The sequence below is a fragment of the Mastigoproctus giganteus genome, chromosome 10 (assembly GCF_048544385.1).
Source record: "Mastigoproctus giganteus isolate SK-2022 chromosome 10, ASM4854438v1, whole genome shotgun sequence".
In the NCBI taxonomy this organism is placed as follows: domain Eukaryota; kingdom Metazoa; phylum Arthropoda; class Arachnida; order Uropygi; family Thelyphonidae; genus Mastigoproctus; species Mastigoproctus giganteus.
In genome coordinates this window covers 206,861,431-206,875,670 of record NC_143584.1, presented here as the reverse complement: position 1 = coordinate 206,875,670, position 14,240 = coordinate 206,861,431, and the positions used below count along the sequence as shown (strand labels likewise).

Genomic DNA, 14,240 nt, shown 5'->3' with positions numbered 1-14,240 from the left:
ACATCTTTCATAAATCCCACATCAGTACACTGATCACTGCCGCCTAGTAGTTCCTTTCTCTGCAGATTCTTAATGCATGAATAATTACTGCTGAAAATCAGATCATACCCCCTCTGATTCCCTCTCAAACATACTGTTGTAGAAAACAATCATTCAATAAATCCACAAAAAAGTCTTGCTAGTGTGTGAGTGACCAAACCACAAATTACAGTCAATATATGGTAAATTAAAATCCCCATTATTAGACATTCTGATTTACTGACCCACTCTATTTCTCTGTACGGATGTTCATTGTAATCATCAGAGTCAATAGGCCTATAACACACTCCTATTCCCATATTTGCTTAAGTACTTATGTCACATCAAACTGACTCAACAATGCACTCTCCATGTATGTCAACCAGATACACTTAGATTTTGTGTTTCTTAACTGACAGCTTGACCCCTCTTCCCTTTCTATCCTTTCTGTACACATTGTACTAAAAAAAATTCCAATTCTACATTCCTTATCTCTGTGTGACACCATTTCTCTGATATCCCAACAATATCCGTCTTTGATGTATTTAGCAGCACCTCAAATTCATCAAAATTTATTTACTATACTCCTGGCATTGGTGTGTATGAAATTATACATGCACCTGTTCTTATTCTTAGTTACCCTAACACAACCAATATATTTACTTGTTCCATGATGACTCCCAGCATTCCTTGAAATCCCCAGCACCTTGCTTTCCAGGCTGCATTCAAGAATCACTTTCATCTCTGCCTGTGGCTACTGTTAATCTGTCTGTGAATCCTTTCCCCCAAGCTAGCAGTTTTCCAACTCACCTAACACTGCTTCAATAGCATCAGCAAATATTCTTGCACCCTTTCTATTTAAGTGTATCCCAACCCTGTAGAAACAATCTTTCCTGTTAACAAGCACAGACCACGCTGAAAAAAAATCTACCCCATGAGCCTTGCACAATCTCTCCATGGCCGAATTGATTGACAAGACTCTCATATACTTCCTTCTATCATGTTTGGGCAGAATTGCAGACACTTTCAAATTAATCCTAACTTATGACTTTTCCCCAACATTGCGGTGTGCTTGTTAAGTAGTACCTAAGATCTACTCTTAATATTGGGCGCCTCCGTAGCCAGGTGGGAAGGAGCAGCAGTGCGTAGCACACGCTTCTTGATTATACCGGGGTTTGAGCCTGTCACCACCAAATACGGAGGATGCGGAAAGGTCAGGGAATGACCACCGCATATTCCCGGAGCAATATGGCCTTAGTTGCTAATGCTCCTAAAAACCAAATAACAACAACAATAACAACTCTTAATATTGTTAGTGCTCATATATACAACATGACTTTTCGTGCCCTTAAAAGATGATATATTCTCTACATCTGCTATCTGCTTTTGTTTCTGCGGACATACCTTAGTACGATTGCATCTATCCCTGCACAATATATTACCCGTTTTCCTGAAACGTAGTCACCAACAATAACTGCCTCCTGTGGGACTAGCACATTTGTAATGAACTTCATAGGCTGTAAAATTTTTCCATTAAAATTATTGAGAGAGAGACTTTCTCAGAGAGATGTAGGTGTATGCAAAGGACTATCATTAAGATTGAATGCAGAAATCAGGCAGGATGAAATCACATGAACCAGTTTATCAGAGTTATTGACATTTTGGGCTTAATAAAGCTATAGTACACTTTGTTTTCATATATTTCAGATGGGATCAAAGATAAAGATAAAAAAGGTTTAAGTGCCATTTTGAGTCAAGTAGCTATACTCAGAGATAATGCATACTCTTTAGCTCGCCATGTTTGGAATGAAGTTCAAGAAGAATGGCCATTCTACTCTACTGAAGAAGTAGAACTTATGAAAAGGTATTGAGTTTTGGAAGTTAAATAAATTAGGTCAATATTAAATTAGTCGTATTAGTCTTATACTCTGTGTTTTTTTTAAGCAATACAAATTTAAAAGTTGTTGGAGATATTGTATATAGAATTGTCTTTAATGATGTGGATCAGATTGAAAATAATTTTTAATGTTCCATTCATAAATTGATATAAAGGTTATCAGTACTAGTAGTACTTCTGCTCAAACTGAAAAAAAATAAATAAATAATAATAATAATAAATAAATAAAAAGTTGAAAGATATATATGTATAATTTTATTGTGTAGGTATAAAACCTTTACCTAGCATCTCTGCTTGGGTAAGAGTTTTTTTTTTTTTTTTTCTTTTTTTTTCTGTCTTAGTACTCCTTGACAGTATAGTTATTTCACCACTTGTTACTTGTTTGGAGAGGCCTGTCTTTAAATCATGTCAGAGACCGAAGGAATTCTTAAAGACCTCAATCAGAGCTGTAGTTAGCCAATCTGAAGCAGAGGGAGTAGGGTTTCCATGTGAACTATTCCACTTTTTTCCAGCCTGCTAATTAGCATTTCCAGGTTTTTCAATATGCATATCAGTCCACGAACACACACTTGTACAGATATAATACATACAATTAAATATGGCCTTAGATGCTACAACAACAAACACATCAGCAATAACAATAATAGTCCCTGTGCAATTACTGATAACGCTAATGGGCCAAATGGCCTATAATGCCATGGAAAGGACTGGCCAGAGAAAGGACAAACAAACTTGATGGGTCAAGTAGACAAACAAGTGACTGTCACAAACTGTATCACACAGGTGGGATACACAAACTGTATCCCACCTGTGTGATAAAAAGGGAGGGAAAAAAATATGATTTAAGGTTTATAAAACATTTGTAGTTTATTTGGTTTTTGTAATGCTTAATGAAATTAAAAAGAAAATATTTTTAAAAAATTTAAAAAATAAAAATATTGAAATAAAAAAAAAAAAATTAAATATTGAAAATAACACTGTTCAGTTACGTGCTAAAAAATATCTGAAGTTTGGCACTTTGATCTTTGCATATATGTTTCTGCTGCTTCCAGTCCACTACCTTTTTTCAAGAAAATGGGTTCAGTAAAATGCAGATGAATAAATCTGCTAACAGCAGATAATGGCAGCTATTAACAGCAGACCCTCGTTATAATGCAGTTTGATTTACGCTGATTCTCTGTAACGCTGTTCTTATATTATAACCCATATCTCACTATAACGCTGTCACAACTCACTACAATGCTCTTTTTTTTCCAGCGTACAGATTGAATTTTTGGAATTTTTAACGAAAACGTTTCATCTGTAGTCAATAGCTTGATAATGAATAGCAAAACAGCATTAAAACATTTCCCACGCTGACTTGAGAAATTTTCCCACGCTCAGTGAAATTTTCTCCCATGATAATTTAATTGCAGTACAGTGACTTGTTACGCAGTGTCAAGATCAACATTTTAAAAAATGCTCAAGTATATTGCTTGTAATATTTGCGTTATAGCCATTTATCCAGAGTATAGTCATCATTCAGTACAGTGTTAGACATCGTCTGTAACAGACAGTTTACTCGAACATTGTATCATAATTAATGCAACACAGTTAATTTTTGAAGTTAATAATGATGGATAAGAATGAAAAAGCAACGTCTGGATGCAGTACGAACTACAACGGTAAGAAAAAGACTGAATTTGAAAATTAAATTAGACGTTTTGAAATGAATCGATTCCAGTCAACAAGTGGATGTGTGCAATAATTTAGGACTGACAGGTTTAACTGTAAGAACAATTATAAAGAATAATTTTAGCAGTGGGAAAGACAGCTGTTCCACTGCAAGCAACTAAACCGGATATTATGATTGAAATGGAGAGACTTAAATAATTTTATTGAAGATAATATCCAACGCAGAATTCTGCTAAGTTAAATATTATTAAGAAGAAAAAGCGATTAGCCTATATGATGATCTGAAGAAAGCTCACCTCAAAAAAAATGTGGAACCATTTAAAGCTAGTAATGGCTGGTTCGAAAGATTTAAAATCCATGGAGAAGCTAACTAGTCTTTATCAAGTGCAGATCAAAAAGGAGCCGAAACTTTGAAAAAAGAACTTATTAAAATTATTGAAAAAGAGGTGTTATACTTCTCAACAAGTTTTTAACATAAATGAAATTGGGCTTTTTTCGAAAACAAATGCCTAAAAGAAGTTTCATATTGAAAGAAGAAAAAAACATGTCAGGCTTCAAAGCGGCAAAGGATCGGTTGACTTTATTGCTGGGTGGTGACACTGTGCAGGGGGGTTAAATTAAAACCCCTTACAGTTTACCAAGAAGAGGGCCAAACTACAATCCAAAATCGACCAAAGATACGAGAACTCGACAGCCCAGGGCCATCGGTTTAATAAATTTATGATTTTATACCTTATGGGAATACGGCGCTTGCTTAGCACTGTGATTCACTTAGTGTTTTGTTTTTACGGAACAAATTATCAGCATTAAGTGGGGGTCACCTGTACTTTTATTTTAATGATTTGAAGATAGTCCTTGAAATTGTTAGATTAAAATTATTAATGAAACCAAGTGCAAGTACACTTATGACACATTGGGTTCCTGAAAATCATATATTAAGCCAAGGCACATTTTCCCATAAGAGTCCTGTTAAAAATTTGGGTTACATTCCAACAGCTTTATTACATTGGTCAACAGTTAAAATGTTTTGGTAATAAAATTAGTCAATTTCAACCAATGTTAATGTACTAAATACAAATATGACACTTAAAATGGATTATTAGCTATAGTTTTGATACTATATATGTGTAGGCACAATATGGCCTTAGCAGCTCTTGTGCCCTTAAACAACAAACCAACAACAACATACTATATATGTCACTTTCAGTGCATTTTTGCTAGATTTTTGGAAAAATTTGGCTGCCTTGAGATAATTTGTGTGGCAACACTGCAGCCATTGGTGCTGAGTCACACTAATTGGGAATTAAATCCCATAGACATAATGTTAAAAAAAGTGGTTACGTTCTCAACAATAAAATTAGTTAGCTAATTAGTTTGTTTAAACAATGATTGATTTATCGAAAGTAATTAAAACAGCCTGTAAAATCAAGCAAATTATAATAATAAAGAAATTATTTATGATTTACAAATTTTAAAGAATGTTTATTCTTCATCATCGACTAAATGCACATAATACACATAATTAAATTCAGAAATGCTTCAAGAGGCATTTATTTCCAAGATAATCTTCTCTTTTCTTTTAAATTTCAATAGATGCATAAGCATTTTTTTAACGGAATGCACAAATTGCAATTAACATGATTTGTGTGGAGTAACAAGTTTACGAAGCTTTAAAAAAAAGGAAGGAAGAGAAGATTCTGAAAATTTATTTATGTTTTTTATACGATTGAAGATTTCAGTAATGGGGAAACACATTTCACCATAATAACACAAAAAACCACACAATTCCAGCTATCAGTATTTTAGTAAATGAAATAACATTGAGTTTACTATCCGTTTATAATTGCTTGCAGTAACAGAAAAGCACAATAAACCGGAAAGTGCAAATTGTTTTTATTGTTTAATGGTCGTGACCTCCAGAAATGTGCTTTAGAAAAATGTCACAAAGGTGTTCAAAATTGGTTCTTATAACATAACATATGATAACGATGAAAGTGTAGTGCATTTTAGTGATTTGAATTGGTAACTAATACAATTTGCACTATAAAAATGACCTTTTAGAGAGAATATAGCAAAAATTTCAACTTCTGAGATTTGGAACGAATTGCCAAAAAACAATGTGTTATTGTGTTCACATTATATTTTCACGATACAATGATGTCTCTGGAACGGATTAATATTGTAAAGCTGGGTACACTGTATTGTATAGCTACGTGTGGTTTGAAATGCAGTATTTATGAATGTTTAATGTTAATTTTTTGCAATTAATGTTCATATTTTCGATTTTGTTGATACTTGGTACTTTGAAAAAAAAACTCGTAAACCCGAGAACTCATAAAGCAAAAACTCGTAAAGCGAGAACTGTCTGTATTACTGAATAAATCCATGGGAAAAACATCAGATTTTAGACAAGATAGAAGATACAGAATAAATATTTACATTAACATAAATTAAATAAAAGTGATGGAAACATAACATGAAACCATATTTAGGATTACTTGATACTGAATAAGCATATGATGAAGTACCTAGAAATCTGTTCTTTCAAATTTTAGGAAATTATATCATCAAGAAGAATTCTTTTGTTGTTGTTGTTTGTTTGTTATTTTGTTTTTAAGAGCATTAGCAACTAAGGCCATATTGCTCCAGGATATGCGGTGGTTATTCCCTGACCTTTCCCCATCCTCCGTATTTGATGGTGACGGGCTCGAACCCCGGTCTAATCCCAGAAGCGTGTGCTACGCACTGCTGCTCCTACCCACCTGGCTACGGAAGCGCCTAAGAATTCTTTTAAGAGAAAGGCTTCTTCCTTCAATCTTCACTTCGAATTTGACTTTTTTTTTTTTTCCCATAAAAATGGCAAATCTGCAGTGAGGATTGAAGGAAGCACTGGGAAACGGTTTGAATTAAACTTGGTGTGATACAGGGCTATACCTTATTGCCACTTTAATTTCCATGGACCATGTAATAGGAGAATATAAGTTCCTGGCATAGTTTAGTGTCAGAGATATAAAAATGGGATAATTATTATGTGCTGATCATATTATGCTGTTAGCATTAGCATTAGCATTAGTAGAAGCATTTGATGCAAGAAAGCAAGCTTATGCAGCATCAGCCAAAAAAAAAAAAAAAACCCCACTTCCACTTCACCCCTCTGTTCGTTCCAAATACCTGTCCAGCTGAGCCTTAAACTTATTTAGGCTATCAACCTCCACCACAAGGGATGGAAGTCTGTTCCACCAACCAACCACCCGCTGGCTAAAGGCAAATTTCCTCACGTCTATCCTACATCTGTCTTTCCTCAATTTGAATTTATGCCCTCTCAGGTGATTTTTCTGAGCTAGAGGAAGAATCCCATCAGCATTGAGCATGCTTAAACCATTCAAGGCTTTATACACCTCTATCAGATCACCTCGCTGGTGCCTGGTCTCCAGACACTGTAACTTGCAAAACTTAAGCCTTTCTTCGTAAGAGCACCCCTTTGTTCCATTCACTAATCTTGTTGCCCTTCTCTGTACTCGTTCCAGCAGCTCTACATCCTTCTTGAGGTGAGGCCTCCAGACCTGTATACAGTACTCTAGGTGTGGCCTGACCATTGCCTTATACAATGGAATAATCACCTCCTTATCCCTGCTGGAAAAATTCCTGTATATCATTGACAATACTCCATGAGCTACTCTTGCAGCCCGTCTGCACTGCTCAGAGAACTTCATATCTGCCTGCACAACCACCCCCAAGTCCCTTTCATTCTCTACCACTGTCAGTGTAGTACCACAGAGTTGATACGTTGCTCTGGGGTTGCTGTTTCCCATGTGTAGTACTTTACATTTGTCAATGTTAAACATCATTTGCCACCTCTCAGCCCATCTGCTCAACATTTCCAGATCCTGTTGCAGCAGCATAGTGTCAGTAGTGTCCTTGACAACCCTGCCAACCTTTGTATCATCTGCAAACTTGGACATTAAGCTTGATATACCATCATCAATATCATTTATAAATACAGAAAACAATAATGGACCCAACACTGAGCCCTGAGGGACTCCACTAATAACATTAGTCCACGATGAGCAGTGTCCATTGATTACCACTCTCTGTCTTCTCCCCCTCAACCACCCCTTTATCCATAGCAGCAATTTGCCTCCAATGTCACACTGCTCCAATTTGTGTAGCAGTCTTCCATGTGCAACAGTATCAAAAGCCTTTCTAAGATCCAAGTATATAATATCAAAGTTATTCCCTGCATCCAGTTCTTTTGTGACTGCATCATAATATCCAATCAAGTTGGTCAGGCAAGACTTCCCCTTAACAAAACCATGCTGTGTCTGAGCTATAACTGAAGTCTTGTCTAAATGATCCTGCAGTGCTTCTTTAACCAGTGCCTCCATTAATTTTCCTGGAACAGAAGTTAAGCTCACAGGTCTATAATTACTTGTGTCAGCCTTTGATCCTCCTTTGTGAATTGGGGTCACATTTGCACATTTCCAGTCTGTGGGTACCTCCCCTGAGTCCAAGGAAGCTCTCATAATTATGGCTAAGGGTTTGCTTACTTCCTTTGCTGCCTCCTTTAATATAACTGGATAGATCCCATCCACCCTGGGTGCCTTTCTTGTGTTTATCTTCAACAGTTTCTCCTCCACTTTACTCCCAGTTATTTCAAGATTCTGTAGCTTACTGCTAGAGTTGAATACACCTCTGGCATTCCCCTTGCTGAATAACTCCTCATGTGTGAATGTCGATGCAAAATATTCATTTAGTTTGTTAACTACCTGAGCAGGATCATCAACAGTTGACCCATCAATATCAAGTGGACCAATCTGATTCATCCCCTTCCTTCTAGAGTTAACATAAGTAAAGAACTCTTTGCTGTTTTTCTTTGCATCCCTTGCCAAGGATTTCTCGTAATCTGCCTTCGCCTGCCTAACCTCCTTTGTAACTTGGTTGCATATCAACTTGTATCTATCATAGGCTTCTGTGTCATGTGTTAATTTGTAAGTATCCCATGCATATTTCTTCTCTGCCATATGCCTCATTAGTTCATCTGACATCCACTTTGGCCTAAACCTTGAACAATATTTCTTAGTTGGTATGTAAAGCCTAGTAGCTTCCAAGATAAGTTCTTTGAATGCTTCCCATTTTGAATTTGCTGTTGGTAACATCATCAGTTGGTCCCACTGTATAGAATTTAAATACTGTCTCAGTCCATCGTAGTCGCCTTTACGGAAGCAATAACCCTTCCCTTTACCCCTAATGGTAGTTACCTCTTTGAGTAAATCCCACTTCAGCACACTGTGATCACTGCCACCTAGTGGTTCGTTTATCTGCAGATTCTTAATGCATGAAGAATCACTGCTGATAATCAAATCAAGAGTATTACTCCCTCTAGTTGCCTCCCGAACATGCTGATGTAGAAAACAATCATCCAATAAATCCACAAAAGCCCTGCTAGTGTGTGAGTAACCAGCCCCCAAATTCCAGTCAGTATCTGGGAAATTAAAATCTCCCATTATAAGACTCTCTGATTTACTGGCCCACTCTATTTCCCTGTACAGTTCCTTGTTATACTCATCAGAGTCATTAGGCCTATAGCACACTCCTACTCTCAATTTTGATCTCCCAATGCTTATGTCACACCAAACTGACTCAACACTGCACTGTCCGGCGATGTCGACTGGCTTCACTTCCTTGGTTTTTATGTGTTTCTTAACTAATAGCATAACCCCTCCCCCCTTCCTATCCTGCCTATCCTTTCTGTAGACGTTGTACTCCCCAGATTGCAGTTCTGCATCCCTTATATCTGTGTGACACCACGTCTCTGATATCCCAACAATATCTGCCTTTGATGTTTTGAGCAATACCTCAAATTCATCAAATTTATTTACTAAACTCCTAGCATTGGTGTACACGCAAGTATACCTGCACCTGTTTCTATTCTTAGCTACCCTAACACAACCCATGTGTTTACTTGTACCGCAATGACTCCCAGCAGTCTCTGAAATACCATGCATCTTGTTTTCCAGGCTTCTGCTCATTCTAATAGAAGCAGTGCAAGAATCTCTTTCACCTCTGCCAGTGGCTACTGTCAATCTATTGGTCTTTGTCTCCCCCCAAGCTAGCAGTTTTCCGACCCAGCTAACACTGCCTCGATAGCATCAGCAAATATTCTTGCACCCTTTCTATTTAAGTGTATCCCATCCCTGTAGAAGCAATCTCTCCTGTTAACAAGTACAGTCCAGGCTGAAAAAAATTCTACCCCTTGAGCCTTGCACAATCTGTCCAGGGCAGAATTGATCGACAAGGCTCTCATCATATACTCCCTCCTATCGTGTCTGGGCAGAATTGCAGACACTTTCAAATTCACCCCTAATTCTCGGCTTTTGTTCAACAGTGACCTGTACTTGTTAAGTAATTCTGCCGGTCTCCTACTCTTAATATTATTAGTGCCAACGTGTACAACTATATCACCTTTTGTGCCCTTAAAAGATGATATTCGCTCTACAACGTCATCAACCTTTGCCCCTGGCAGACATACCCTGGTCCTGTTCCACCTATCTTTTTTACAAAGCATGTTCCCCGTTTCCCTGACAATAGAGTCACCAACAACTACTGTTCCTTCGGGACCAGCGCATTCTGCCTTGGGGGTTGTCTCTGTGTCATGCGATGCCCAAGTGCAAGCTCTGGCGTTGATGTGGGCAGCTGAGAGCTTGATGGGCCCCTCAATTTAGTTTCTTCGAGGACATCCACCCTGTCCTTCAAGCTCTCATATAGGCCCACAAGAACGCCGAGTTGTTGCTTGATATCGATACACTCCTTGCATCGCGCACACACAAAGACATCCCCCTTGGCAGTATCATGTCCCGTACCCGATTGCTCTGCAAACATCAAGCAAACAGTGCATTTTATAAGGCTGTGAGTCAGAGGACAACTGCCCCCCTCAGTTCTGCTCTGAGCCACAGCACTTCCATTAGCTTGAGCCTTTTGCTTTGCCGCTCTGGTCTGAGTCATGATTCTATTAATTTATTAATTAATTATAATTAATTATGTTATGTTATTAATTATGTTAAATATAATTAATTATATTACGTTTGTAATCTGAGTCGTTATATGTATTTATTTAAACGTACAATTTAACTGCTAACGAAGTTCAACTAACGCTATCTAGTACGATATATAACTATCGTATCACAAAGGCGGGAAAATTACGAACGGTACCGGAGTTGAAACACGTGGAAACCTTTACCGATACTTTTATGCAATTACAAGGCCGAGTAAAGAATAAATACACCAAATTAATCAGAAAATCACAAAATAATGTTATACTACTAAATTTAAATCAAAAGTTTTAGAAAAACAATAATTTCAAATCAATAAATAAGAAAAATCCACTTAGCGGCTTTGAACACGACCGTCTCTGTTAAATAGTAGCACTTAAAATATTCAAGAATCTGAATAAATTAGATCAAGGGCGTAGGCAATTTCACATCAAAATTAATTGCACAAAACACGTTATAACAGTTGGGAGATATAAGGAAAATATAACGTATAGACCAAGTAACAAAAAAATTGGAAAAGCTTAGTAATTTTATGCATCTAAGAAGACTTTAATGAAGGTAGAAGATTAGACATGCAAATGAACAGTAGAATAAGTAAAACAGGAAGTGAAGGAAACCAGCTAAATAAATTCATTTGGAGCAAAAGAGAAATCAACTGAAAGACAAAATGGGCTGTTTAATAACAGTTTGTTTAAGCCCTATTTTAACCGGGCATTATAATCTAGGTAAGAAATAAAGAAATTGGTCAAAAATTAGAATCGTCAGAAATAAGAGTTTTAAGAAAAATAAGTGGAACTTGCAGTTAGAAGCAATAGCAAGACCATATTACAAATAAGTAAATAATAAAAAGTAAATGAAGCAAACTTAAGATGGTGTGGGCATGTAGAAAGAATAAGGGAAAGAAGATTTAGCTAAATAGATATTTGAAGCAAAAATTAATCTTAATAGATCCAGAGGCAGATTAAAAAATTGATTGGTGTCAGGCAAGCATTATAAGAAAGATGGCTTATTTAGCCAGTATTAAATATCTAACAAAAAATAGAATAGCATGGAGGTGCTGATAGTCCAGGACAGCTTTGTACTATCATAGTGATCTTTACACCTACTAGATATAACAGATTTGGATGGTGATATACTTTGCAGGATGTTCAGCTGAAATTTGTGCTTGCATATATCTTAAAAGAAAGTTATCCAATTCTGAAAAGTTGTACTTTTGAGTAACAAACGTTTCTCAACCATCTGCTTCTCACAACTAGTGTTTAAGTGTGCCAAAATTATTTTTCTGTGATGCTACTAGTTATTATAACAAGCCTTTAAGACTTTTCAATATATTATGGTACATCACAGCTCTTGAGCCTGTCAAGGTTCCCCTGTGATATTAAGACCTACTGCACTAGTTGGTGCAATTATTGTGGCTTCTAGGAAATCTAAGTACAGAGAGTCTCCCTTTTTTTTTTCAACTTTTATAAATTTCTTAAAGCTCTGCCACTATTTTAAAATGCTTCTAGTGAGATAGTGAGAATTATAAGCAGTTTCTTTCTGTATTTTTATTATATATTTTTTAAGAATTAATGTTCTACAATGGAAATGTTTATTTGGCTATTAGGTTTCTCACCCTTCCCTCCCACACACAAAGTAGCAGCACAGTTTTCTTCTTAGGATAGAACAGGGTGCAGTGAGCAATATTATTGCCACATAATTATCAGTTGATTGTGTAGAAAACATTTCAGTTCTATGGCAGTGTGCAGATAATAATGTTATGTTTTTGTTTCTTAAAATTTCATTAATAACCATGAGGAAAATTTTTGTATTACATGATAACGGCTTTCCTTATTTTAATACAATAGCTATATGCATATATTAATTTTATTTCAGATTTAAGAAGATGAAATATATTCAGCATTTCAGCTACAATTTTTCACTGATCAGTGTTTACAAGTATTGTTTCTAAAAAGGTTATTATAGGTATTGTTAAAACAGTTCTTCAATATTTCTAATTTTGAAAAGACAGTGGAGCATTTCGTAAATCCCACCAACACATTTGGCTTATTTTGTTGCATCAGAATATCTAAATGATTTAAATTGCAGTCTGGTAAAGCAAATATTTTTTATTATTATTATTATTATATTATTCTGGACTTTTTTCTCCCCAATTTATTAAATTTTCATGGATAAGTGTAATGGTAGTTGTGGATATGTTTCAGGAGGCGACCTCAAAACCTGACACCACCCAGTGAAAATGGCAACTATTCACCCTCAAGCACACAACCAAGTGGTTCACCAGTGCAGGTAATTTAAATCACTGTACTTAAATCAGTTCAGTTGGTACATTCTGCTTGCTGCAGTAAGATAGTATTCTATTTTGTAATCTCATTACTTTGGCATAATTTTTAGGTTTTTATAATTTTCTTAATTTGGTAGAGAGAGACAAAATTTGGGATTCTTTTTTAAAGTGTAATGATTTTTACTTTTTATTTTGGGGAGAACATTTCCTTTTTTATTTTGGAGAATATTATTTTGCCATTTTCTTAACATTAGAAGATTAGTAAGGTGCAGATCATTGTTTTAAAGTTAAATACAATAATGGATCAGCTATATCCTCTAATGTTCTGCTTACCAAAATTCTTGTGCTTTCATGTTGTTTCTTAGTATCTATTTTCTGAGGCTAGCAGAAAAGAAAGCATAGTGCTCCTAAAATACTAGGATCAAAAAAAGAATATCCCTAACCTTAACTATGGCCGCAATCCTAGTTTAAGAAAAAATTTCCCTCGGGGCCAAAAAAATATTTAGTTTACTAAATGATTGGATTAGTAATTCTAAAATAAAATAATGTAAACAAAGCATATCCTAGAATATTGGTTGAAAAGACGAAAATAAGCCGAACAAAAATCACTTCCTATTCTAATTTTCTGCCTTTAATAAAGGAAAAGCAGGCATTGATCTGTTGGACCAAATGGGTTCATATGCCATGAAGCTAAGAAAGGGGATAAAGTGGTAGAAGAATGTGTGTTTTATGTTATGCAAAATTGAAAGAGTCGAAGGAACATCTGCTACTAGAAAGAAGGAGAAAACAGTTCGTACTTATTGCCCAGACTATAATCATCAGCCTTTCGTGTGTTTAGAGTGTTTTGGTCAACACCACAAATCTACATAATTTTGTAATTATAAAATGCAGTTACTCATTTATTTTTTTTCTCATAGCGCCATGCAAATCATATCACTGAAATTTTCAGTATGTGTTTATTGGTCATTTGATAGCTTTTAAGACCAGTTAAGATTACCCCTCTCCCCCACACACACACACATAAATAGTTATCTATAAAATGAAAGTTTTTTGGGCATTACTCGATAAGGGAATTTTTCATCATATATTGTTGGTCCCTTCAGAGGTTTTAGGACCATTTCCAATTTCACAGTTCCCAGTTCACTCTTACAGAAACTTGGCAGTAGATCTGGAACAGTAGCTCAGATCCTTGTCAAATTTTCGACACTTTTTAGTTTTTAGAATATTTTTTGGATATTTGCCAAATATCATATGAATAGGTTACCCATATCCCCAGATACCCATCATGTGGTGAGGTTTTGATAAATACTTCTTGAAT

At 35.8% G+C, this 14,240-nt stretch overlaps 1 protein-coding gene across 1 annotated transcript in view; it reads left to right on the top strand.

Annotated features, from left to right (window-relative positions):
- Window positions 1-14,240, top strand: part of Su(Tpl) (Suppressor of Triplolethal) — a 136,740-nt gene that overhangs the window by 93,195 nt on the left and 29,305 nt on the right. Inside the window, exons 8-9 of the mRNA XM_090382379.1 lie at window positions 1,726-1,882; window positions 12,843-12,927. Coding sequence (XP_090238505.1) covers window positions 1,726-1,882; window positions 12,843-12,927 — 242 coding nt within the window. The remainder of the gene's footprint in view (window positions 1-1,725; window positions 1,883-12,842; window positions 12,928-14,240) is intronic.